At 47.4% G+C, this 26,923-nt stretch overlaps 1 protein-coding gene across 11 annotated transcripts in view; it reads left to right on the forward strand.

Annotated features, from left to right (window-relative positions):
* The window catches only part of LOC115123646 (guanine nucleotide exchange factor VAV2), a 266,031-nt gene that overhangs the window by 175,908 nt on the left and 63,200 nt on the right, over positions 1 to 26,923 (forward strand). For all 11 annotated transcript variants that reach the window (XM_065017503.1, XM_029653021.2, XM_065017498.1 and 8 more), the window contains exon 3: positions 20,374 to 20,432. In XM_065017503.1, coding sequence (XP_064873575.1) covers positions 20,374 to 20,432 — 59 coding nt within the window. The remainder of the gene's footprint in view (positions 1 to 20,373; positions 20,433 to 26,923) is intronic.

Below are 26,923 nucleotides of genomic sequence, written 5' to 3' on the forward strand. Positions count from 1 at the left end.
CCTAGGTGACTTTGCTTTGTAAAAGGTGTATCAGAACAGTATTGTAATGCAATGATTGTTTTATTACTACCATAGGGAGAGCATTGTTATACTCTACAGGCTATAATTATGTAGTGTAGGCTAAACTGAATATTGATTGTGGAAGTATGAATGTCACCCTAGGGCTTTATAGTGTGACATGAGTTCACATCATTAACCAGGCTATTGTCTTTGCCTTGGGTCCTGTGGGGCCCTTGTAGGCTCTAGGGGCTTGGTTCTTGTAGGCCCTAGGGGCTTGGTTCTTGTAGGCTCTAGGGGCTTGGTTCTTGTAGGCCCTAGGGGCTTGGTTCTTGTAGGCTCTAGGGGCTTGGTTCTTGTAGGCCCTAGGGGCTTGGTTCTTGTAGGCTCTAGGGGCTTGGTTCTTGTAGGCCCTAGGGGCTTGGTTCTTGTAGGCCCTAGGGGCTTGGTTTTTGTAGGCCCTAGGGGCTTGGTTCTTATAGACCCTAGGGGCGTGGTTCTTGTAGGCCCTAGGGGCTTGGTTCTTATAAGCTCTAGGGGCTTGGTTCTTGTAGACCCTAGGGGCTTGGTTCTTGTAGGCCCTAGGTGCGTGGTTCTTATAAGTTCTAGGGGCTTGGTTCTTGTAGGCCCTAGGCGCGTGGTTCTTATAGGCCCTAGGGGCTTGGTTTTTGTAGGCCCTAGGGGCATGGGTCCTATGAGCTCTAGTGGTATGGTTCTTGTAGGCTCCAGGGGCTTGGATCTTGTAGGCCCTAGGGGCGTGGTTCTTGTAGGTTCTAGGGTCGTGGTTCTTGTAGGCTCTAGGGGCTTGGTTATTATAAGCCCTAGGGGCTTGGTTCTTGTAGGCTCTAGGGGCTTGGTTCTTGTAGGCTCTAGGGGCTTGGTTCTTGTAGGCTCTAGGGGCTTGGTTCTTGTAGGCTCTAGGGGCTTGGTTCTTGTAGGCTCTAGGGGCTTGGTTCTTATAGGCTCTAGGGGCTTGGATCTTGTAGGCTCTAGGGGCTTGGTTCTTGTAGGCTCTAGGGGCTTGGATCTTGTAGGCTCTAGGGGCTTGGATATTGTAGGCCCTAGGGGCTTGGTTCTTGTAGGCCCTAGGGGCTTGGTTCTTGTAGGCTCTAGGGGCTTGGTTCTTGTAGGCTCTAGGGGCTTGGATCTTGTAGACCCTAGGGGCGTGGTTCTTGTAGGCCCTAGGGGCTTGGTTCTTATAAGCTCTAGGGGCTTGGTTCTTGTAGACCCTAGGGGCTTGGTTCTTGTAGGCCCTAGGGGCGTGGTTCTTATAAGTTCTAGGGGCTTGGTTCTTGTAGGCCCTAGGCGCGTGGTTCTTATAGGCCCTAGGGGCTTGGTTCTTGTAGGCCCTAGGGGCATGGGTCCTATGAGCTCTAGTGGTATGGTTCTTGTAGGCTCCAGGGGCTTGGATCTTGTAGGCCCTAGGGGCGTGGTTCTTGTAGGTTCTAGGGTCGTGGTTCTTGTAGGCTCTAGGGGCTTGGTTATTATAAGCCCTAGGGGCTTGGTTCTTGTAGGCTCTAGGGGCTTGGTTCTTGTAGGCTCTAGGGGCTTGGTTCTTGTAGGCTCTAGGGGCTTGGTTCTTGTAGGCTCTAGGGGCTTGGTTCTTATAGGCTCTAGGGGCTTGGATCTTGTAGGCTCTAGGGGCTTGGTTCTTGTAGGCTCTAGGGGCTTGGATCTTGTAGGCTCTAGGGGCTTGGATATTGTAGGCCCTAGGGGCTTGGTTCTTGTAGGCCCTAGGGGCTTGGTTCTTGTAGGCTCTAGGGGCTTGGTTCTTGTAGGCTCTAGGGGCTTGGATCTTGTAGGCTCTAGGGGCTTGGTTCTTGTAGGCTCTAGCGGTTTGGTTATTGTAGGCCCTAGGGGCTTGGATCTTGTAGGCCCTAGGGGCTTGGATCTTGTAGGCTCTAGGGGCGTAGATCTTGTAGGCCCTAGGGGGGTGGTTCTTATAGGCTCTAGGGGCTTGGTCCTTTCTGTTTTGCTGACATGAGCAGAATGGCACAGCAGTAAGTCTATGTCTGGCCTGTGACCTGTGTAGTTACAATCGTCTGGATTGTACTGGTCCCACACTGAGAGCTCTGTTGAAAGCAGGGCCTTTACTCATCACTGAAACATGGCAAACAACAGACTCATGTTGTCATCATGGAATTTACTGGAGACTGTTATGGACAGCAAGATCAAGAATGAATGAGTGTCTCCCTCCTCTTCTGGCTCTCCTATCCCTCTTCTCTCTCCTCCATGATGTGTGTGGTTTATGGGTGGATTTTGTCATTTGTCTGTTTGTCTGTTTGTCTGTTTGTCTGTGTCTGTGTCTGTGTCTGTGTGTGTGTGTGTGTGTGTGTGTGTGTGTGTGTGTGTGTGTGTGTGTGTGTGTGTGTGTGTGTGTGTGTGTGTGTGTGTGAGAGAGAGAGAGAGAGAGAGAGAGAGAGACCAGTCTGTTTACCAGGCTTAAAGTCGATATGATAGAGGTGTGGGTGACAGGGCCCAGACAGACCCATATACACAGAGCTTTAGAGTGAGAGATTTACACCAGACAGTCTCTCTGATGCATAGAACCACATAACCAGCCCCGCCCGTCTGTCCTGCCCCCCCCACACACACACAGAGAGACTAGGGATGGAGGATAACGTAGAGAAGAAGAGCTTATATCCAAACCACTTCCTGTTTAGTGGGAGCCCTCGAAACCAGTGGAATTCACACTTTTTAAATGGGGAACACAATTTTTCCACCAGTATTTCCTACATTGTGACCCACCCCAAATCTAATGACACAACCTTCAAATCTGTACATTTAGATTTTTACATCAACATGCATTTACATCAAAATAGAAATAACCCAATAAATATATTTTTCTCAATGTTTTTTTTTTCCAAATGATCTTTCTCAAAAACATTTGGATATTGCCTCATAAAATAATCTGTACTCTTAATGTTTTGTTCCCCCAAAATATATATCCCCTGCGACACGGACTTTGAATACCACTGTTCCAAACCATGCTGAGTGTATTACCACAGTCTACTGATGGACTGACTGACGACTCCCAGCTCTCTACCAGCACTTAACCACACACTGCCTTACTTAGAAATCTTTGTGTCAATACCCTGACCAAGACTGACTCCCCTCCCCTCAGCCTCACTAGTTACTGGCAGATATAATAGCATAGGCAGCAGTATCAGATCTGGTGCCTCTATTAGGAAAGGTAGTTGTTGATGTCTAGTTGAGTGACAGTCAGCTGTGTTTGCTGGCTCTTACACCACTTCCCCTCAAGGCTTCGGTTCACACTAGATATCCAGCTATAATAGGGGTTGTTTGGGAATAATGGCATCTCTGCCAAGCAAATATCACTGTGTGCTGATGACAAAAAGCCTCTTGTGTGGAGTGACAGGTGCTGGCAGAGTGACAGCCACATCAACCCGCCTCATCACAGAGACGTATTAGCCAATGCGAGAGCCGGCCACCAAACTTCGATCCCTGTCATGAGCATGCATTCTTCTTCTTTTGGCGTTCCGAGGCTGGCGTTCCGAGGCTGGCGTTCCGAGTGTTCATGCCTGTTTAGCAGTGTTTTGTAGAGGAGAAATGTGACAATATTCATTGGAGAGAGGTTGGGGTTTTGTGGGTGGGTGGGTTGTTCTGTCTGCACGGGTGCTAACGCTCAATGATGTGTATGGCCATCCTGGAAGGTTACCAGGCGCCAACCCCTCGGCCTGATCTGACATGACATTCTCCTCTCCGCACCCAGTTTGACCCGCGTTCTTTCACGCTTCGCCAAGTCAGCACACAGGGAGAGTTTTTTGGTTTTGTCTTGTGTTGGATATTGTGATGAAGAGAGGCAGTTTTCTACAGCTTATATTTGTTTCTGTTATAAATACCTTCTTCTGCTTCGAGAGACTCACACAAACACGTTCTGTATTTGGTTACCCCCCTGGGTGTAAACCTGTGTGGTTCTCGGCTGATCAAGGACATTAGTAGGAGATGAGTCCCTCTGATACCTTAGTCTGTGATGTCAGATCTGAAGATCATCTCAAAGAATAACAGCTCCGCCCACCTTTTAACACGTCCACACTCTGACACGTCCACACTCTGACACGTCCACACTCTGACACGTCCACACTCTGACACGTCCACACTCTGACACGTCCACACTCTGACACGTCAACAACTCTGACACGTCCACACTCTGACACGTCAACACTCTGACACGTCCACACTCTGACACGTCCACACTCTGACACGTCCACACTCTGACACGTCCACACTCTGACACGTCAACACTCTGACACGTCAACACTCTGACACGTCCACACTCTGACACGTCCACACTCTGACACGTCAACAACTCTGACACGTCCACACTCTGACACGTCCACACTCTGACACGTCAACACTCTGACACGTCCACACTCTGACACGTCCACACTCTGACACGTCCACACTCTGACACGTCCACACTCTGACATGTCAACACTCTGACACGTCAACACTCTGACACGTCCACACTCTGACACGTCAACACTCTGACACGTCCACACACTGACACGTCCACACTCTGACACGTCCACACTCTGACACGTCCACACTCTGACACGTCCACACACTGACACGTCCACACTCTGACACGTCCACACTCTGACATGTCAACACTCTGACACGTCCACACTCTGACACGTCAACACTCTGACACGTCCACATACTGACACGTCCACACTCTGACACGTCCACACTCTGACACGTCCACACTCTGACACGTCCACACTCTGACACGTCCACACTCTGACATGTCAACACTCTGACACGTCAACACTCTGACACGTCCACACTCTGACACGTCAACACTCTGACACGTCCACACACTGACACGTCCACACTCTGACACGTCCACACTCTGACACGTCCACACTCTGACACGTCCACACACTGACACGTCCACACTCTGACACGTCCACACTCTGACATGTCAACACTCTGACACGTCCACACTCTGACACGTCAACACTCTGACACGTCCACATACTGACACGTCCACACTCTGACACGTCCACACTCTGACACGTCCACACTCTGACACGTCAACAACTCTGACACATCCACACTCTGACACGTCAACACTCTGACACGTCCACACACTGACACGTCCACACTCTGACACGTCCACACTCTGACACGTCCACACTCTGACACGTCAACAACTCTGACACATCCACACTCTGACACGTCCATACAAGCCCGTCTATCACTGTCTTCACCAGTCCAGCTGAAGGCTTCCAGGTTCCTTGTCCACTTTGATGCCCATATTATATATAATGTGTTCCCAAATTGTCGATAGAGTAGATAATGACATTCCCTATGCGTGGACTCTTGGGAGACCAGTCCGTTTTCATTTGTTATCAGGTCCCAATTCCTGCGGGTACAGTCATTCCCTTGTTTTTGTTGTGCAAAACTGCCAGTTTCAGCAGATCCCCTACTCAGACCCCCCCCCCACTCTGCCTTTCCCATCATATCCAGTAACTTCTGATGAAGGTACCGGTATGACATCTCAATCGGTGACTCCACTAGACCCCCCCCCCCCCCCACACACACACACACACACCTCCCACTGGCTGCCCCTCTATGCATGTTATTGTGAATCCCTTCATCTGTGAGACTATAATGCAGCCTGACACCCCTGTTACAGCCCCATCCATACTATTATTCCCTCCATTCCCCACATCTTCATCAGGCAGAGTGTAGCTGAAGTCTAACCAGGCAGACCTCTTGATGAGATGAAACCTATTTGACAGCACCGCACCACCTCCTCTTCCACCTCTTCTCTTATCTCCTCCACCTCCTCTCCTCTCTCCTCCTTCACCTCCTCTTTTCTCTCCTCCTCCACCTATCCTCTCTCCTCCTCCACCTCTATTCTCTCCTCCTTCACCTCCTCTTTTCTCTCCTCCTCCACCTCTTTTCTCTCCTCCTTCACCTCCTCTTTTCTATCCTCCTCCTAACATAATCATCATTAATGCCATTGCATCACCATCATCATACTAATCATTGCCAACAGAATTAGGACCATCACACTATTAATACATGTATTATTAGCAAAGCTCTGAGCCCTGCTGGCTGACTAGTCAGTCTGTAACTCTTCTCTGTGTGTATGTTGGATGGAGCTGGACCTCTTGTGCTCCTCTCTATCCCCCCATCCCTCATATCCCTCTCATTTCACACCCAGTAAGCGCACTCTCTGCCTCCCTGACACCTATTAGACTGATGGAAAGTTGTCTCTCCTATACTTTTCCTATCCAACCCTCCTAACTCATCCTCTAGGACTTAGACTGAGTGATGGCCCCAGTTGTAATCAAACCCTTTATCCAGACACTCAATCAGTCTCACCCTATCTGGAGGATATAGCATTGAGGCACCCATCTTTTGTCTCAGATGTGTCCACCGCCCTCTTTATGACATTCTCTACTGCTGGCGATCTTTCTCCATTGCAGGCAGCATGGACTCAGACACACCATCTCAAGCTGGGTCTCTGCTGTTTGAGCTACATTGGAAAATTTGACATTCAATGAGGTGTGTAAATTGAACAGCAGGAGTGTAATGAGTATAGCAGAGCAGACGCAGATAGGAAGTCTGAGGGACTGGGACACCTGGGGCGTTTAACGACCAAAGCCTTAGATCGCTTCAATTAAATGTTCCTGAATGGGAACGGAAATGGGGAAAGGAAAGCTCTAGCCAGGTTCAGCTCAATATCCACTGGATTACCTACAGGGAGATAAGGAGGATGATGGGCCAATCAAAGTGAAAGGAGCCACCTCACTAGTCTCCCAGACTGCATCTCTCTCTGTCTGAGTCTCTAGCTGACTCAGCCAGTCTCCAGAGCAATCCTCTCCTGAGTGGAAAGATCCTCACAGTGATAAAGGTAGAGTGGAGGCTAAACAGGCTAATTATCTGCTAAGGAATATCTGCGAAGCCAAACGGAGAGCTCGGCTAGCTCAGGGCTTCATTTCACAAGTTGTTTACATTTTCTCAGGTTTTGTGGATTTTGCTCCACACAATGTGTGCTTTCACTAATCTCATCATTTTTCTCAAATCTGCCTTGTCGGTCTAAGGTTTTAATCTCAGGTCAGCTGGTGGTGAAATATTTGTAAATATTTGAAGTAGGCCTACTTGAAGTGGGAATTTCTGGAGTGTGTACGGGACAAAGGAATAATCCAACACACATGCATAAACAAAACCACTAACATCCCTAGTTGTGCTTAGTAAGATTTGGTCCACATTTTGGGATGACTGTTCCTGTCCACCTGTTCCTAGGTGTACAGGACAGGAGGTGACAGGATCCTAACAGTAGTGGACAGGGCTCCTATTGGAATCCCTTTGTTCTGCTGTCACGTTCACTGCTGCTGTGGAAACATCCCGCTGGCCAATCAGCTGGCAGTCTCAGGAGTGGCCTCTTTGTCCCTGTCACCACTGGAGAGAGGGCCTTTTATGCCATCTGAATTGCTACTCTGTTTTCCACCTTCCCTCTTTCTTGCTATCTCTCTCTCTCTCTCTCTCTCTCTCTCTCTCTCTCTCTCTCTCTCTCTCTCTCTCCTGAAGTTCACTTGACAAATATTTAACATGAACTGCTGTTAACACTGACAATGTTTGACATGCAGAAGTATACAGTGAAGAATTGCTTAAGACTAAAATGTCTTGTTACTGAGATTAATGTACATGAAAACAAGGTTTATGAAATGTGATAATATAATGTAAACACCGTAGGGTAATCATTTCAAATCATTTCCAATGCAGTTGCTCATGTTTTGTCATGCTCTGTCGTCCTCCAGGAATCTTCTTAAAGCTTACTCTTCACTGTACTGACGAGGAAATAGCCCCGACCTAACTTTTCTCTCAGCAGAAATGGACACGCTCGGCTTTATATCATTCCTGCCCAGTAAACATTTAGCTGTGTGATATGGCTTTTAGAATAAGTGGGGGACTCTGAATGGAGGTGAAAGGAAGCAAGAGACAACGTCTGTATCATTCCACTCAGGGCCAGTCAGTTGGAAAGAAAGGATTGCTCCCTGGTGAGGGGCTGCCTTGGTATCATCTCTCTCTTTGTCTCTCTTTCCCTCCAACTGGAGCACTGTGGATTGAATAATCCATTCGTTTTCTGTCAGACACACCAGTGTGCTCTGGGACGTCTGCTGTCTAGAAGTCACGGAGGGGGGCAGAATTGGGGAAGGGTTCCCCTCTCCCCCTGTTTTATCTTCTCCAGCAGAGGGGTACGGGCACACCCCCTCGCCCCCACAGGATGGTGGGATTATGCAGCAGCCTAATCCCATTCACTATCCTAGTCTCTGATGGGATATCATGCACTAAACATCTATTTGTGTGTTTGTTTGCTGTGTGTGCGTGCATGTGTGTGTGTGTGTGCATGCGTGTGTGTGTGTGTGTGCGTCTGTGTGTGTGTTTCTGTGTGTCTGTGTGTGTGTGTCTGTGCGTCTATGTCTTTCTGTCTGTCTTCGCCCGTGCACAACCTGGCAGACTCAGGTGCCCCTCTCAGATAAGGGCTGTGTAAAGGATTTAGCCTCATCATCCCTAGCGCTCAGAGAGTAGCAGGAAAAAAGTCCTCACGGTTTCTCCTCACCTATGCCTGGATGCCTTATCATAGGGCTGTGCTATTCTCCCAAGCAAGCCTTCGCTCCAGCAAGCCTTCGCTTTCCTCGTGCCCGCTTTGTGTCAGGGCTCACCATAAAGACAACAGACTGCTACTGTGTGACAGAGATGCCTGCTTAGAGAGGGGTGGAGGAAAGGAGACATTCAGAGTCTCCGACATAGTTAATATTACCTCCCTTTCTGTCACACTCGCACTTTCACACGTATCGCTTGCCAGTCTTCATTGTCCTCATTAAGTAAACCATTTTTTAATAAAGCAAGAAAGAACCTACAGAGGACAGTCCAACAAAGTGCAAATGCATGGTTCACTCAATCTGTTCCGCTGGACATCTGAATGACATTTCCTTGCATTGTCTATGTATCCGCTGGTCTTCTAGGACTCTCTCCTGCTAAACAGAACATCTATTTCTCAGGAACTAATGACTTGGCTCAGAGAGCAGCTGCTTGCTGTTGTAATCCCAGCTGTTTTTCCTCTGTGTCCACCTGAGCAGAACTGCCTCTGTAAATAACCAGCAGAGACAAGAGAGACACACATTACATGTGGAGCTGAACGCTGTACTCTACAGCACCAATATCACCTCAGGATCCACCCAACATCTGCCTAGCAACCAGAGGAGAATGACAGGATGAAGAGGAACATTTATATTTCATTTCCTTGGTTAGAAGAGGAAATAAACAGAGATCTTCTTCAGGGTTGATTTTGGCCAGTGATCATCCTTTGTTCTTTGGGAAGAAGCGACGGTGTCCTCTTGTCCCTACCTCCCTGTTAGTTTCTCTCTGTTTGGTTCAAACATCTCTCTCTCTCCAGAGAGGAACTTAATGCAGGGATGCCATTAAAATCCTTGGGCAGGCCGCCTAAGCATTTTTTCTGGTCGTCTAGTCCAAACAGTGTAAAAGATTATTTATATAAATAAGAGTTTTTCGGAAGGGAAAATGCTTTCAGTGCAAACTTAGACTAAAACAAGATATAAAGTATGTAGATTGACCTATATACAGTTGGAGTCGTAAGTTTACATACACTTTAACGAAATATATTTAAACTCAGTTTTTCACAATTCCTGACATTTAATCCTAGTAAAAATTCCCTGTTTTAGGTTAGTTAGGATCACCACTTTATTTTAAGAATGTGAAATGTCAGAATAATAGTAGAGAGAACGATTTATTTCAGCTTTTATTTCTTTCATCATATTCCCAGTGGGTCAGAAGTTTACATACACTCAATTAGCATTCGGTAGCATTGCCTTTAAATTGTTTAACTTGGGTCAAATGTTTTGGGTAGCCTTCCACAAGCTTCCCACAATAAGTTGGGTGAATTTTGGCCCATTCCTCCTGAAAAAGTTGGTGTAACTGAGTCAGGTTTGTAGGCCTCCTTGCTCGCACACGCTTTTTCATTTCTGCCCACAAATATTCTAAGGGATTGAGGTCAGGGCATTGTGAAGGCCACTCCAATACCTTGACTTTGTTGTCCTTAAGCCATTACTCCGGGGTGGCAGGGTAACCTAGTGATTAGAGCGTTGGACTAGTAACCGGAAGGTTGCAAGTTCAAACCCTTGAGCTGACAAGGTACAAATCTGTCATTCTGCCCCTGAACAGGCAGTTAACCCACTGTTCCTAGGCCTTCATTGAAAATAAGAAGTTGTTCTTAACTGACTTGCCTAGTAAAATAAAAATATATATTTTTTGCCACAACTTTGGAAGTATGCTTGGGGTCATTTTCCATTTGGAAGACCCATTTGCGACCAAGATTTAACTTCCTGACGGATGTCTTGAGATGTTGTTTCAATATATCCACATAATTTTCCTTACCTCATGAAGCCATCTATTTTGTAAAGTGCACTAGTCCCTCCTGCAGCAAAGCACCCCCACAACATGATGCTGCCACCCCCGTGCCTCACAATTGGAATGGTGTTTTTCGGCTTGCAAGCTTCCCCCTTTTTCCTCCAAACATAACTTTTGTCATTATGGACATACAGTTCTATTTTTGCTTCGTCAGACCAGAGGACATTTCTCCAAAAGTACGATCTTTGTCCCCATGTGCAGTTGTAAACCGTAGTCTGGCTTTTTTATGGAGAAGTGGGTTTTTCCTTGCTGAGCGGCTTTTCAGGTTATGTTGATATAGGACTCGTTTTACTGTGGATATAGATACTTTTGTACCTGTTTCCTCCAGCATCTTCACAAGGTCCTTTGCTGTTGTTCTGGAAGTGATTTGCACTTTTTTCACCAAAGTACGTTCATCTCTAGGAGACAGAACGCGTCTCCAGCCTGAGCGGTATGACGGCTGTGTGGTTCCATGGTATTTATACTTGCGTACCATTGTTTGTACAGATGAACGTGGTACCTTCAGGAGTTTGGAAATCACTCCCAAGGATGAACCAGACTTGTTTTTCTTGGCTGATGTCTTTTGATTTTCCCATGATGTCAAGCAAAGAGACACTGAGTTTGAATGTAGGCCTATAAATACATCTACAGGTACACCCCCAATTGACTCAAATAATGTCAATTAGCCTATCAGAAGCTTCTAAAGCCATGACATAATTTTCTGGAATTTTCCAAGCTGTTTAAAGGCACAGTCCATTTAGTGTATGTAAACTTCTGACCCACTGGAATTATGATACAGTGTATTATTAGTGAAATAATCAGTCTGTAAACAATTGTTGGAAAAATTACTTGTGTCAGGCACAAAGTAGATGTTCTAACTGACTTGCCAAAACTATAGTTGGTTAACAAGACATTTTTGGAGTGGTTGAAAAACAAGATTGAATGACTCCAACCTAAGTGTATGTTAACTTCTACTTGTATTTGTATTTGTTTATAATATAATCTTTGAGAACTAACAACCACCCAAGTAAAAGCTAGGCAGTTCGGGAGAATAGAAAATTCGCAAAACAATGAATTTATCAGTATTGATTTTGTTGTTATGTTTGAGCAAAAGAACACAGCCTTAGCCATCGCAAAATGCATAGAATTGCAGGACATTTTAAAATGCCCCTTTCGTTCTCATCATATGTCCTCAATAGTGTACCACAGAGAACCACCATACAGTAGACCCTGAAGGTCCTGAAGGAGTTGGATGCAGTTTGCTTGCGAAGCAGCTGGTGTCGATTGTGATGCGCGACTTCACGTGGCTTAACATGAAAACATGTGACATCCTACAATGGTCCATGTGTTTCTTTCTCACCTGAGACTAATATGAATGTCAATCATATCCGACGAGTGTCAATGGAAACCCATAGGAGTGTATGTCCAGTGTGATGGAACTCCAAAGAAACAACCCTCTGCAGTGATTCCCTCCTTGCTGAAGCCAGGTCTGACTGTGAGGAAGGTGTATGATTCTCCCAGTGTTATGCTTATGAAAGACATGCGGGTTTGGTTTAGTTAAGTCTTCAAGAGGCATGTAGGAGCGTAGACTAGTATCACAGTTAGTCGACTACGACCTGCTCTGTGGCTGTCCCTCCCAACTGCAGTGAGACACACACTCTGATAACATCTGGGTAACGATTTTCTAATGGAAATGTGCCCTGCGGATGAAATAAGAAACCACTTTCTTCTATCGTTCTGTCACACACCATTTGTTTGTGTATCGTTTCTCTCTCACAGTGTCTATGGTGGTTACGTTGTGTGAGTTTTGTGGTGATGCGAGACACAGCGTCAGTGTTTGTGTTGAAGGCATTAGCTTAGCTGGGGTTTAAAGTATATTAACACAAAGCAATGGTTACTCCTCTCTCTCTCAACCTTGTGTTACAGTGTGTCAGCTGTGAGAAGAGCCTAAAAAGCTGTTTTGTTTGAACATCTGCATCCCAAGGCTTTACCCAATGATGGCTCTACTACGTAGGAGAGGAGAGGGGTCCCGCTGCCGCCCTTCGGGGCTGGACAGACCTCCCGTCGCCGGCCATGAAAAGACATGAGGAGAAGGGATTAGTAGGGGTGGGGGGGTGGGGGGTGGGGGCTTGTTCACTTGGCGGCCGCTCTTTCAATGGCAACACACAACCCTTCTGACCTGCGTGAGCTCTCGCCTGAAGAGTTGGGAGGAATCAGGAAATGATCACAGCATCTATTGGCTTGGTAAGAATGCAAACAGACTGCTGGTATAGGGAGAGCTGAGGAGGGGAGGGGTGGCTGTGTACGACTTATTAACTACCCAGTGATGGAATCCTCTCAGGGAGGGTGACTTTTTGGTTTGGCCCATCAGTTGTGCATCAGCATGAATGGATGTTGTCCGGGGATTTTCAGGAGCAGGTGGGCACACTGGCATGCAAGCAATTACACACCCGGACACACACAGTCACACACACACAGTCACACACACACAGTGGCACACACACAGTCACACACACAGTCACACACACACAGTGGCACACACACAGTCACACACACACAGTCACACACACACAGTCACACACACACAGTCACACACACACAGTGGCACACACACAGTCACACACACACAGTGGCACACACACAGTCACACACACACAGTCACACACACACAGTCACACACACACAGTGGCACTCACACAGTCACACACACACAGTGGCACACACACAGTCACACACACACAGTCACACACACACAGTCACACACACAGTCACACACACACAGTCACACACACACAGTGGCACACACACAGTCACACACACACAGTCACACACACACAGTCACACACACAGTCACACACACACAGTCACACACACACAGTCACACACACAGTCACACACACACAGTCACACACACACAGTGGCACACAAAGACGCACGCATGTGCACACACACGCATGCGTAATTACTCGCACTAGTTAATCACACACACTTGCACCGGCAGGATACAGTATCTGCTACTGTATGACTTTACGGTTGTCGGGAACTATGTCTGCTTCTTTGATATGTGCTTGGTCAGCAAAGGACCAGGATGCAGCAGGGTCTTGCTAGGTCCTCGTTGGTGAGTCCACTCACATGTCTGTACAGTGCTGTCACCAGCTCCCTTCACCTGTTATCCTCCTCATTCATAATACATGGACTTCATAATAAATGGACAGCGAATAGATTCATAAATGAATATAACCACAATACATATCTGAACAGCAGTGATTCACATTCAGATGGGCGATACGCTTGAACTGCATCGCTGTGATTGTATTGGCTGAATCACTATGTCAGCTGAAATGGTCAGCTTTACAGCATAGCATGGTATACACTGAGTGGCCAGAACATTACACCTTCTGAGTATTTAGTTGCACCCACTTTTGCCCTCAGAACATTGTCAATTTGTTAGGGCCTGGACTCTACACGGTGTGATGTTGGCTGGATGTACTTTGGGTGGTGGACCATTCTTGATACACATGGGAAACTGTTGAGCGTGAAAAACCTTACAGTTTTGCGTTTCTTGACGCATTCAAACTGGTGTGCCTGGCCCCTACTACCGTCCTCTGTTTTGTAGTGTACATAGGGATGGTGCATGTTTCCAAGGACAGAGAAATCCATACAAAGGAAGGTGGATTTCTCGTTACTTGCCTACAGTTTTCCAGTGTGGATTTATGTCCGCTCTGCTATCAACCTCTCTCCTGACCCTCTTATCTTGACTGAACCTTACCTAATCCCCATCACTGGGAGCACCTGTCTCACTGACCATTACTGCCCGGCAACCCGCCTCACAGGCTATTTTACTATTGATCTGTGTGTGTGTGTGTGTGTGTGTGTGTGTGTGTGTGTGTGTGTGTGTGTGTGTGTGTGTGTGTACACCATGGGAAGTCACACAAGAACTAGCGGGTCCATGTAGCTCAGATTCAGTGTGAAATGGGACAGGTCATGGGTATGACAGCAGCACATTGGTGGGTCTCAACAAGGCCAGGAAGATCTATGCAGGGTAATTTGTACATATTACCCACCATGGCCTTTCCTTTGAAGCATAGCACAGGTCCAGATCAGATTGATTTTAGGCCCCAGATAAAAACATACAGTTTGAGTTTCAGTCGTGTGATGATGTCACAGTGTAGGCTATTTCTTATGTCATTACGAAGTAGTACGGGCAGAAAACCTGTCATCCTTATTGACAGGCTTAATCTGTAATATCCCATTATTATTTTCATCTATAAGGATCATGCAAATTTATAGAAACTATATTTTCATGGGTTTTATGCCTTATAGGCTTACTGCCATGTTGACTGACTGAGTGAGGGTTGAATGGGGTGTTTGGGACAGTGCCCGTGCCTGTGGACCTAATGGCTTCAGGCTTTGACGGGATGTGCATGGTGAAATCCCCCATAATCACAGCTGCACTGATGCTTTAAGGGGCGCTTTGAGGGGATTTAGCGCTAATGCTAATGTCCAGGTGCCAATCTGTCTGCAATCAGGCTTTACAGCACAGGGCTGGCAAGCGCTAACTCAGAGACGAAGACATGGGCTTTACATACAGCAGTTAACTGAACAGTTAGCCTATATCGCATGGAATAATGGCCATCCAGTTGTAACAGCGAACACTGTTCAGTGTCGTAGAGGTGTGTGTGTGTGTGTGTGTGTGTGTGTGTGTGTGTGTGTGTGTTAACCTTCTTCGCAGAGCTGGGGCCTGGATAGACTGCTTCTGCTCCTGCTGGCCCCATGCTCTGGGACACACACGGGACTGGGCTGTCCATTTTTGACGATGTCAGGGAGCCGGGAACACTGCCATCTGTTTTCTCCTCTCCACTTGGTCCTCTCTCCTCTCCTCTTCTCTCCTCTGCTGTCTCTGGCATGATGATGGGCCCAACTGTGCTGCCGTCACACTGTGGGGTGAATGCTTCATAAATATCACACCAGGGGGAGGTGTGTGAGCGTGCCTCTGTACCCTGGAAAGAGTGCGAGAGAGGTGTAAAATGAATCTGGGTGAGATGTCCTATGAATTCATTTCACTGTTGGTGTGTGTTCAGTACTACAGTACATTGATAGTTGGTGTGAGATGTCATGTGTCATGAATACATGTAATTGGCTGTTGTGGTATGTGGACACTGTGACCTGTCAATAGCATTGTGAGACATTGTTCTGTTTCTAATCAAATCACCACCCCTCTGTGCCCACTGCTGATAGCCTTCATCACCATATTGTATTTGTTTTGACACACGATAGATGATCATGTAAATTAACCCACGTCTAGTTGTCAGGGTGGCTGAGTATTTGATTGGTTGAGACTGGTCACATGGGGTTCCCAGCTGTGACGGTGGCCACATGTTTGCTTGTCCCAGAAATGGATTGTGACACGTGTTTGTAGCTGATTCGTCTATACATATGTATCCCCCACCCCGCTCCCCTCTGCCCCCTCTGCTCTAAACAAATGAAGTCTAATGTAAACAATGCCTGCATGTGTCATGCTGTACTTCAGGAAGCATAAGGGAGGCTGGTCCTGCCATGGATCCTCAGTCACAAGCTTTTGGCTTGGCAGTTCCTTCCTTACTGTAGGGGGAAGGCTGAGGGTGGTGGGGCAGGGCCAGTTCTGGGGTTGGGAGGGGGTGAGGCTGTGGGTGGGGATGGGGGAGGTAGGATGGGTAGAGAGGGTTATTGCCACTCCATCTTGTGATGATTCTTTTTCATATTTCGTCGACTCTGGGTGAGAAGCTTTATTCTCTGATCTGTCCCGCCCAGAGTTGGGCCTCCCATGGCACCATGACTGAGACGAGAGAGAAATCAATAATGTGGAAAAAAGACAGAGAGAGAGCCTTTGACTGGTCTGCAGGATAGGACAAAGAGAGTAGGAGAGTATAGGGTGGGAGAGGAGGACTGGGTGTCGGACAGTGAGGAGAGTGAGGAAGTGAGGAAGGGGGCAGAGGTTAGATAGAAGGAGCAGAGGTTAGATAGAAGGAGCAGAGGTTAGATAGAAGGAGCAGAGGTTAGATAGAAGGATGAAGGTGTAGAGGTTAGATAGAAGGTGTAAAGGTTAGATAGAAGGAGCAGAGGTTAGATAGAAGGATGAAGGAGCAGAGGTTAGATAGAAGGAGCAGAGGTGTAGAGGTTAGATAGAAGGATGAAGGTGTAGAGGTTAGATAGAAGGAGCAGAGGTTAGATAGAAGGAGCAGAGGTTAGATGAAGATGAAGATGAAGGTTAGATGAAGAGGCAGAGGTTAGATAGAAGGGTGAAGAGGCAGAGGTTAGATAGAAAGGTGAAGAGGCAGAGGTTAGATAGAAAGGTGAAAGGGCAGAGGTTAGATAGAAAGGTGAAGAGGCAGAGGTTAGATAGAAGGGTGAAGAGGCAGAGGTTAGATAGAAAGGTGAAGAGGCAGAGGTTAGATAGAAGGGTGAAGAGGCAGAGGTTAGATATAAAGGTGAAGAGGCAGAGGTTAGATAGAAGGGTGAAAGGGCAGAGGTTAGATAGAAGGGTGAAGAGGCAGAGGTTAGATAGAAAGGTGAAGAGGCAGAGGTTAGATAGAAGGGTGAAGAGGCAGAGGTTAGATAGAAGGGTGAAGAGGCAGAGGTTAGATAGAAGGGTGAAAGGGCAGAGGTTAGATAGAAAGGTGAAGAGAGCATAGTGAGAGACAGAGAAGGGGGGCCTAAATAAAAAGAGAGTGATTTACATGATCTGGTTCTCATATTTAGTTCATCTCACTGTGTTGGTGTCACCATATTAAGGCTTAATTCATATTCATGCCCATAACCCAATATTACCCAGTGAGGCATGAACAGGAAAGACATGGCACTGAAAGGCAGGGTAATGCTCTATTCCAGCCTCATCATTTCTCCCCTCTGCCAATGGGTGAGGCCAGGGCACAATATGGGGGCACGCCCAAGCCCTGCAGCTAGCTTAGGTGGGTGGTGTGCCAACCCGTGGATCTGGAATGACAAAGCACCCTATATCAAAGGCCTTAACCAAGTGATGGGACAAAAGTCACCTAATACACTATTCTCTACAGTAGCCATTTTCATGCAGATTTCCAGTCTCAGTCCAAAGTGCATTATGAGTGCCTGGTAAGCATCTGTGTAATAGAGTATAGCCTATGTTAGAGGCAGCATGGCATGTCTGCTCATTACACGGGTGTTTAGCCACACGGAAAGCAACACTTCAGCATTCAGACTCCCCACAGTGTTTTAAAAGGCTGACAGATGCAAACCTATACATATTCATGTACTGAAAGGGACAATGGAGCAGCCATAACGTCCATTCACCATCGTAGTGTATGGCTTACCATATCGGTCAGGTATTCATTCCTCTGGGTGGTTGAGCCACGCCATGGTCCTTAGACTGGTGCTTGGTCCTAACCCGCTTCACACTAGCACTTAGCCTGAGCTCCACCTGCCTTTGAAGCACCCTAGACTCCCATTGAAGTTAAACACTTTCATTATGCAGTTTAGAGCGGAAGCGGAGGTGTATAATGATGGAGGGAGGGGAGAAGGGAGAGAGTAGAGAGAGGTGTATAATGATGGAGAAGGGAGAGAGTAGAGAGAGGAGGTGTATAATGATGGAGGGAGGGGAGAAGGGAGAGAGTAGAGAGAGGTGTATAATGATGGAGAAGGGAGAGAGTAGAGAGAGGTGTTTAATGATGGAGAAGGGAGAGAGTAGAGATAGGAGGTGTATAATGATGGAGGGAGGGGAGAAGGTGGAGAGAGTAGAGAGAGGAGGTGTATAATGATGAAGGGAGAGAGTAGAGAGAGGAGGTGTATAATGATGGAGGGAGGGGAGAAGGGAGAGAGTAGAGAGAGGAGGTGTATAATGATGGAGAAGGGAGAGAGTAGAGAGAGGAGGTGTATAATGATGGAGGGAGGGGAGAAGGTGGAGAGAGTAGAGAGAGGAGGTGTATAATGATGGAGGTAGGGGAGAAGGTGGAGAGTAGAGAGAGGAGGTGTATAATGATGAAGGGAGGGGAGAAGGGAGAGAGTAGAGAGAGGAGGTGTATAATGATGGAGGGAGGGGAGAAGGTGGAGAGTAGAGAGAGGAGGTGTATAATGATGGAGGGAGGGAGGGGAGAAGGGAGAGAGTAGAGAGAGGAGGTGTATAATGATGGAGGGAGGGAGGGGAGAAGGGAGAGAGTAGAGAGAGGAGGTGTATAATGATGGAGGGAGGGGAGAAGGGAGAGAGTAGAGAGAGGAGGTGTATAATGATGGAGGGAGGGGAGAAGGTGGAGAGAGTAGAGAGAGGAGGTGTATAATGATGGAGGGAGGGGAGAAGGTGGAGAGTAGAGAGAGGAGGTGTATAATGATGGAGGGAGGGAGGGGAGAAGGGAGAGAGTAGAGAGAGGAGGTGTATAATGATGGAGGGAGGGAGGGGAGAAGGGAGAGAGTAGAGAGAGGAGGTGTATAATGATGGAGGGAGGGGAGAAGGTGGAGAGAGTAGAGAGAGGAGGTGTATAATGATGGAGGGAGGGGAGAAGGTGGAGAGTAGAGAGAGGAGGTGTATAATGATGGAGGGAGGGAGGGGAGAAGGGAGAGAGTAGAGAGAGGAGGTGTATAATGATGGAGGGAGGGAGGGGAGAAGGTGGAGAGTAGAGAGAGGAGGTGTATAATGATGGAGGGAGGGAGGGGAGAAGGGAGAGAGTAGAGAGAGGAGGTGTATAATGATGGAGGGAGGGAGGGGAGAAGGGAGAGAGTAGAGAGAGGAGGTGTATAATGATGGAGGGAGGGGAGAAGGTGGAGAGAGTAGAGAGAGGAGGTGTATAATGATGAAGGGAGGGGAGAAGGGAGAGAGTAGAGAGAGGTGTATAATGATGGAGGGAGGGGAGAAGGGAGAGAGTAGAGAGAGGAGGTATATAATGATGAAGGGAGAGAGTAAAGAGAGGAGGTGTATAATGATGGGGAGAAGGGAGAGAGTAGAGAGAGGAGGTGTATAATGATGGAGAGAGTCGAGAGAGGAGGGGTATAATGATGGAGGGAGGGGAGAAGGGAGAGAGTCGAGAGAGGAGGTGTATAATGATGGAGGGAGGGGATAAGGGAGAGAGTAGAGAGAGGAGGTGTATAATGATGGAGGGAGGGGATAAGGGAGAGAGTAGAGAGAGGAGGTGTATAATGATGGAGGGAGGGGAGAAGGGAGAGAGTCGAGAGAGGAGGGGTATAATGATGGAGGGAGGGGAGAAGGGAGAGAGTCGAGAGAGGAGGGGTATAACTGTTTCCTCTGTCTCTGGTGGGGGACAGCTGGCATCGCCATGGCCATGGAGGCACAAATACACCCAGGAGTGCATAATGAGGCGTGGAAGCAGAATTTGGGCGGTTAGGAGGGTTTGGGACGGGCTCCATCATATGTCTGTATTAGCCTTGGAGGAGCCTCCAGCACGCCATCTCAAAGCCCGCCAAACAGCCACCCATAAGCCCACTCACATGTGACTCACGACCAGCATTAAATCAGTTTAAATACAGGCACGCATTTAACCTTGTTACACCACACTGGTTTCACCAGATGAGAGAGAGTGAGAGGTAGAGAAAGAGAGAGAGCAAGCGTGAGATAGAGAGGGAGAGGGAACATGGGGAGGGGGGGTCTGATCTGAGTAAAGTGGCCCACGTCCGTGACTGTGCGGGGGCATTTGGCACCACATGTCTCTGGGTGTCATCATTAACATGGTGGCCTGCATTATGCTCACACACAATCCTGTGTGTGGCTGCGCATGACGATGTTGCTAAGAAACACCACATTGCTCTCCTCGCTTGTCAACACATTAAGTTTAACATCTATTCAACAGATTTAGGCGGAGCAGACGGGCCTGTCTTACTGACTGAGTGAGGAGATGCCGACTGTGTTGTAGACTGTGTCTGACTATGACCGTGTCATTGACTGTGTTCTCTCTCTGCTGTGTGTTCCAGGTGATCTCAGCCCTGTCCAGGATCTCCCACCACAGCATCGCACAGATCAAGGGGATCAGGTATGTCTTCTCTCCTCCCGTTGCCCATTTGAGAAAGAAGAACATTGAATACGTTCACTGTATCGCTCAATCAGACACGGTTGTTTAATTGTGGTAACAGGTTAGATCTCGGCCCACTTATACCACGGCCTCTATTGATAACCCGTTCTGGAAGGACCACATGGAAGTCCAGTATCAGATGGCTTCAGATCACATCTAAACTCTACCTCATATCGCTTTGTGTCACGTCAAAGGAAATAGCTCACACTAGTTTATTGGGCGCTGCGAAACCGCTTTCTGATTTCTCTTTATTTGTTCAATCTGTTCTCCCTGCTCGCTGGCTCCACAAATAAAGCAGTTTCATCCTGGCGGGCTGGGTAATGAGTTGATGGAGCGTGTCCATTAGGCCCCATGCCAGACCAGGGAACACAGAGACGGGCTCTGGCCATTAATAAATACTACACAGCTTGGTGAGAGGTGGCTAAGTCACTTCTGTCCTGTCTGGCCAGCACAGTGTGGTGAAAACAAATCACAGCCTGTTTGGTTCCTTTACGTTGTTGTCAATTAGCAGATACTCTTATACAGAGCGACTTACAGTAGTGATTGCGTTTTATTAGATTTTTTGTACTGGTCACCTGTGGGAATCAAACCCACAACCCTGGCGTTGCAAGCCCCATGTTCTACCAACTACCGACTGCCCTCCAGAGTGCCATTTGGGGAAAATGTAATTTCATCCAAAACACCCTGGCATGTACAGTACCAGTCAAAACACCCTGGTATGTACAGTACCAGTCAAAACACCCTGGCATGTACAGTACCAGTCAAAACACCCTGGCATGTACAGTACCAGTCAAAACACCCTGGCATGTACAGTACCAGTCAAAACACCCTGGCATGTACAGTACCAGTCAAAACACACTGGTATGTACAAAACACCCTGGCACCTACTCATTCAAGGGTTTTTCTTTCTTTATACAATTTTAGTGAAGACACTATGAAATAACACATATGGAATCATGTAGTAACCAAAAAAGTGTTCAACAAATCTAAATATATGTTATATTTGAGATTCTTCAAAGTAGCCACCCTTTACCTTGATGACAGCTTTGCACACTCTTGGCATTCTCTCAACCAGCTTCACCTGGAATGCTCATCCCAGACTCGTACTGCTGTACATGTACAGTACATTAACCATGTGCAGTCAGATCATGAATTATATATCTTTCAATCATCCACCACGTCACTGATTCTCTCTCACACCAACATAGGAAGCATGCCAAGAGGCACATGACCAACACATGGCATGGTCTAGGACACATGAAGGTACATGATGTTAACATGTCTGTCCTTGCAGAGGGGTCAGTGTATATTTACATTTACATTTAAGTCATTTAGCAGACGCTCTTATCCAGAGCGACTTACAAATTATATCAGTTGTTAAACACCCACCACACACTCTGGCCTCTCGATTCCTCCTGTCCTTCCCCTACTGCCTGGGATAAAGGCGACTGAGGCCCCTCTGCCCCTGTAATTTTACAGAGACCTGTCAGTCCTCTTCAGTCTCACCCCCATGCCCCCTGTCACTAAACACAGACGTGTCCCTCTCTCACCCCAGAGACACTCAGCAGTTAAAAACACTCCTCCTGTTCTCTCTCTCTGCTCCTCTGGCTCTCTCTCTGTTTCTCTCTTTCTCTCTCTCGCTGTTCCTCTCTCTCTCTCTCTCTCTCTCTCTCTCTCTCTCTGTTCCTCTCCCTCTCTGTTTCTCTCTCTCTCTCTGTTCCTCTCTCTCTCTCGCTCTGTTCCTCTCCCTCTCTGTTTCTCTGTTCCTCTCTCTCTCTCTCTGTTCCTCTCTCTCTCTGTTTCTCTCTCTCTCTCTGTTCCTCTCTCTCTCTGTTCCTCTCTCTCTCCCTGTTTCTCTCTCTCTCTCTCTGTCCATCTCTCTCTCTCTGTTCCTCTCTCTCTCTCTCTGTTCCTCTCTCTCTGTTTCTCTCTCTCTCTGTTTCTCTCTCTCTCTCTGTTCCTCTCTCTCTCTCTGTTTCTCTCTCTCTGTTCTCTCTCTCTCTCTCTCTGTTTCTCTCTCTCTCTGTTTCTCTCTCTCTCTCTGTTCCTCTCTCTCTCTGTTCCTCTCGCTCTCTGTTTCTCTCTCTCTCTCTCTCTGTGTTCCTCTCTCTCTCTCTCTCTCTCTGTTCCTCTCTCTCTCCGTTTCTCTCTCTCTCCTCTCTCTCTCTCTCTCTCTCTCTCTGTTCCTCTCTCTCTCTGTTTCTCTCTCTCTCTATCTCTGTTTCTCTCTCTCTGTTTCTCTCTCTCTCTCTGTTCCTCTCTCTCTGTTTCTCTCTCTCTGTTTCTCTCTCTCTGTTTCTCTATCTCTCTCTGTTCCTCTCTCTCTCTGTTTTCTCTCTCTCTCTCTCTGTTCCTCTCTCTCTCTCTCTGTTTCTCGCTCTCTCTCTGTGTTCCCCTCTCTCTCTCTCTCTCTGTTCCTCTCTCTCTGTTTCTCTCTCTCTGTTTCTCTATCCCTCTCTGTTCCTCTCTCTCTCTGTTTCTCTCTCTCTCTCTCTGTTTCTCTCTCTCTCTCTCTCTGTTCCTCTCTCTCTCTCTCTCTGTTTCTCGCTCTCTCTCTGTGTTCCCCTCTCTCTCTCTCTCTCTGTTCCTCTCTCTCTCTGTTTCTCTCTCTCTCTCTCTCTGTTCCTCTCTCTCTCTCTGTTTCTCTCTCTCTCTATCTCTGTTTCTCTCTCTCTGTTTCTCTCTCTCTCTCTCTCTCTCTGTTTCTCTCTCTCTGTTTCTCTCTCTCTCTGTTCCTCTCTCTCTCTCTCTGTTTCTCTCTCTCTCTCTGTTCCTCTCTCTCACTCTGTTTCTCTCTCTCTCTGTTCCTCTCTCTCTGTTCCTCTCTCTGTCTCTCTCTGTTCCCCCCTCTCTCTCTCTCTGTTTCTCTCTCTTTGTTTCTCTCTCTCTGTTTCTCTATCTCTCTCTGTTCCTCTCTGTCTCTGTTTCTCTCTCTCTCTCTCTGTTCCTCTCTCTCAGTTCCTCTCTCTTTCTGTTCCTCTCTCTTTCTGTGCCTCTCTCCCTCTCTGTTTCTCTCTCTCTGTTCCTCTCTCTCTCTCTCCCTGTTCCTCTCCCCCTCTCTCTCTCTGTTCCTATCTCTCTCTGTTCCTCTCTCTCTCTCTCTCTCTCTGTTCCTCTCTCTCTCTCTCTGTTTCTCTCTCTCTGTTCCTCTCTCAATCTCTCTCTCTGTTTCTCTCTCTCTCTGTTTCACTCTCTCTCTCTATCTGTCCCTCTTTCTCTCTCTCTCTCCCTGTTCCTCTCCCCCTCTCTCTGTTTCTCTCTCTCTCTCTGTTCCTATCTCTCTCTGTTTCTCTCTCTCTCTCTGTTCCTCTCTCTCTCTCTCTCTCTGTTTCTCTCTCTCTGTTCCTCTCTCAATCTCTCTCTCTGTTCCTCTCTCAATCTCTCTCTCTGTTTCTCTCTCTCTCTCTGTTTCTCTCTCTCTCTGTTCCTCTCTAAATCTCTCTCTCTGTTTCTCTCTCTCTCTCTCTGTTCCTCTCTCTCTCTCTCTCTCTGTTCCCCCCTCTCTCTCTCTCTCTCTCTCTCTCTCTCTGTTCCTGTCTGTGAGTTTGATCTGTGGATAATTGTTCCGGAGGCGTGTTCATTGACTTGCTGTTGAAGTCCATTGATTGGTTCTTTGATGCCTGTTGGCCGTAATGATTCTATGATCAGGCCTGTGTGTCTCTGTCACTGTCGGCCCTGAGCCCCAGCTTTACCGTAAGCCTCTCTCCACCCTGCAAACCCAGAAACACTCAGCACCTGGAACACTCACTGTCCAAGCCCTGTCTCCATGAGAAATCCATGAAAAGTTTCCATCAAAAAGTGATGAATAGAGGTTAGGAATAATGGCCCTCTGTCTTTACGTCCTGTTCCTCATCTATAAGGTGGGAGCTCTCCTGGTATTCCTAATCTATAAGCTGAGAGCTCTCCTGGTATTCCTCATCTATAGGCTGAGATCTCTCTTGGTATTCCACATCTATAAGCTGAGATCTCTCCTGGTATTCCTCATCTATAAGCTGAGAGCTCTCCTGGTATTCCCCATCTATAGGCTGAGATCTCTCCTGGTATTCCTCATCTATAGGCTGAGATCTCTCCTGGTATTCCTCATCTATAAGCTGAGAGCTCTCCTGGTATTCCTCATCTATAAGCTGAGAGCTCTCCTGGTATTATGAAACTCATAGCAGGACCTTGATCTCTCCCTGTTCTCTCTCCTGATAGTTAAATAGTCAAATCAATCTCCCTCCCTCCTTCTCCTTCGTAATAACGATCCTCAGCTAATCCAAAACCACCTCTTAGTTGACAGTAGGCCGACTCACACTTCTCCTTAAGTGTTCTAATTCACCCCTGTGTCGGTGTGTGTGTGTGTGTGACTGTGTTCCCTCAGTGTGTCAGAGTGCTGTAGTGTGCGTGAGAGCAGAGCTCCACAGTGAGAACGAGGACAGCAGACACAGAGGCTGCAACACAGCAGGAGAGAGACTGCAGGCGGAGAAGTGTCAGGATGCTCTCTCTCTTCCACTCATCCCTCTCACCCTCATCCCAGGCTGGGGCATTAGGCATGCTAATGCCCACTCAGGACAGTGTGTGTGACAAAAGACACGTTAGCCACTCATATACATTACACGTCACACAATACACATGTATACACCCTCAACTATGCTATACATGTAGATTGCAAATTCGCATCCTAATTCACATATTACTCACATAACACACATAAGCATGCATAATCGTGCATACGTTACACACAGTAAATATGAATGAGTCATGCAAAGCTAAATGAAGGGAAAGTCAGATGGACGTTTATCAGGGTTGCTGGGTGGACTACCACAAGATGGGGCCTGATAGAACGTACTGCCTCAACTACACTGAACTGTTTCTCTGCTTTGGGCCATTGGGTCCTGCTAGAAATTACTGCTCTGCCTACTGCGACTGCAGTCACACCTAACAACTGCGTAGTTCCTCATAGTAGTTCCTCATAATGCGTAGTTCCTCATAATAACCTCCTCATAGTTATTTGCTGATAGCGGTTCAACAGCTGCTCTGTCCTCAACACGTGTGCCATTGATTACCTTTACCCAACCGTTTGGCTGTGTGCCATTGATTACCTTTACCCAACCGTTTGGCTGTGTGCCATTGATTACCTTTACCCAACCGTTTGGCTGTGTGCCATTGATTACCTTTACCCAACCGTTTAGCTGTGTGCGCATTGATTACCTTTACCCAACCGTTTGGCTGTGTGCCATTGATTACCTTTACCCAACCGTTTGGCTGTGTGCCATTGATTACCTTTACCCAACCGTTTGGCTGTGTGCCATTGATTACCTTTACCCAACCGTTTGGCTGTGTGCCATTGATTACCTTTACCCAACCGTTTGGCTGTGTGCCATTGATTACCTTTACCCAACCGTTTGGCTGTGTGCCATTGATTACCTTTACCCAACCGTTTGGCTGTGTGCCATTGATTACCTTTACCCAACCGTTTGGCTGTGTGCCATTGATTACCTTTACTCAACCGTTTGGCTGTGTGCCATTGAAAAAGCACTTTAACCTAATCGCGGTCTTGGTCAGTTGACAGGAGAAGGGAGTCAATGGGTGCTGCAGACTGGAATTAGTTCAGAGTCATCCATTGGTAGTTGGAAATAAACAGTCATAACCTCTACTGCCTGATTATATCTGAACACTGAAACAGGGAGAAGGAGGGAGAGGGAGAGAGCGATGTTGAGAAAGAGAGGTTGAGGAGGAGGGAGAGAGAGAGAGCGATGTTGAGAAAGAGAGGTTGAGGAGGAGGGAGAGAGAGAGAGCGATGTTGAGAAAGAGAGGTTGAGGAGGAGGGAGAGAGAGAGCGATGTTGAGAAAGAGAGGTTGAGGAGGAGGGAGAGAGAGAGAGCGATGTTGAGAAAGAGAGGTTGAGGAGGAGGGAGAGAGAGAGAGCGATGTTGAGAAATAGAGGTTGATGAGGAGGGAGGGAGAGAGAGCGATGTTGAGAAAGAGAGGTTGAGAAAGACAGGGACAGCAGTTGAGAGAGAGCGGTTGAGGAAGAGAGAGAGCGAGGTTGAGAAAGAGAGGTTGAGAGAGAGGTTGAGAGACAGGGACAGCAGTTGAGAGAGAGCGGTTGAGGAAGAGAGAGAGCGAGGTTGAGAAAGGAGGAAGATAGGGAGCACAACAGAAAGAACTGATTGGAAAGAAAGAAGGAGAGCGAGGGCTGCCAGGTGACCTTTTCCAGGACAGCCAGCCAAGCTCTGTGATGCATTGTGTTCCTTATCCTGATGTTAGTGTGACAAGTTAGTCCCTCATAGTGACCACACAAAACATGTCCCGAGTGATTGTTTTGTAAACAATGCATTGAATACATTGTATTCAGCTAAACATAGATACAGGAGATATGATTTTGTGCCACCTGGAAGGTCTTGGAGTCACCAGCCTGGGGAATCATGACAGCATCAATGAGCAGCCAGTGGTGTTGTTTATTTTAGATG

This window comes from Oncorhynchus nerka, linkage group LG4 (genome assembly GCF_034236695.1).
Source record: "Oncorhynchus nerka isolate Pitt River linkage group LG4, Oner_Uvic_2.0, whole genome shotgun sequence".
NCBI lineage: Eukaryota > Metazoa > Chordata > Actinopteri > Salmoniformes > Salmonidae > Oncorhynchus > Oncorhynchus nerka.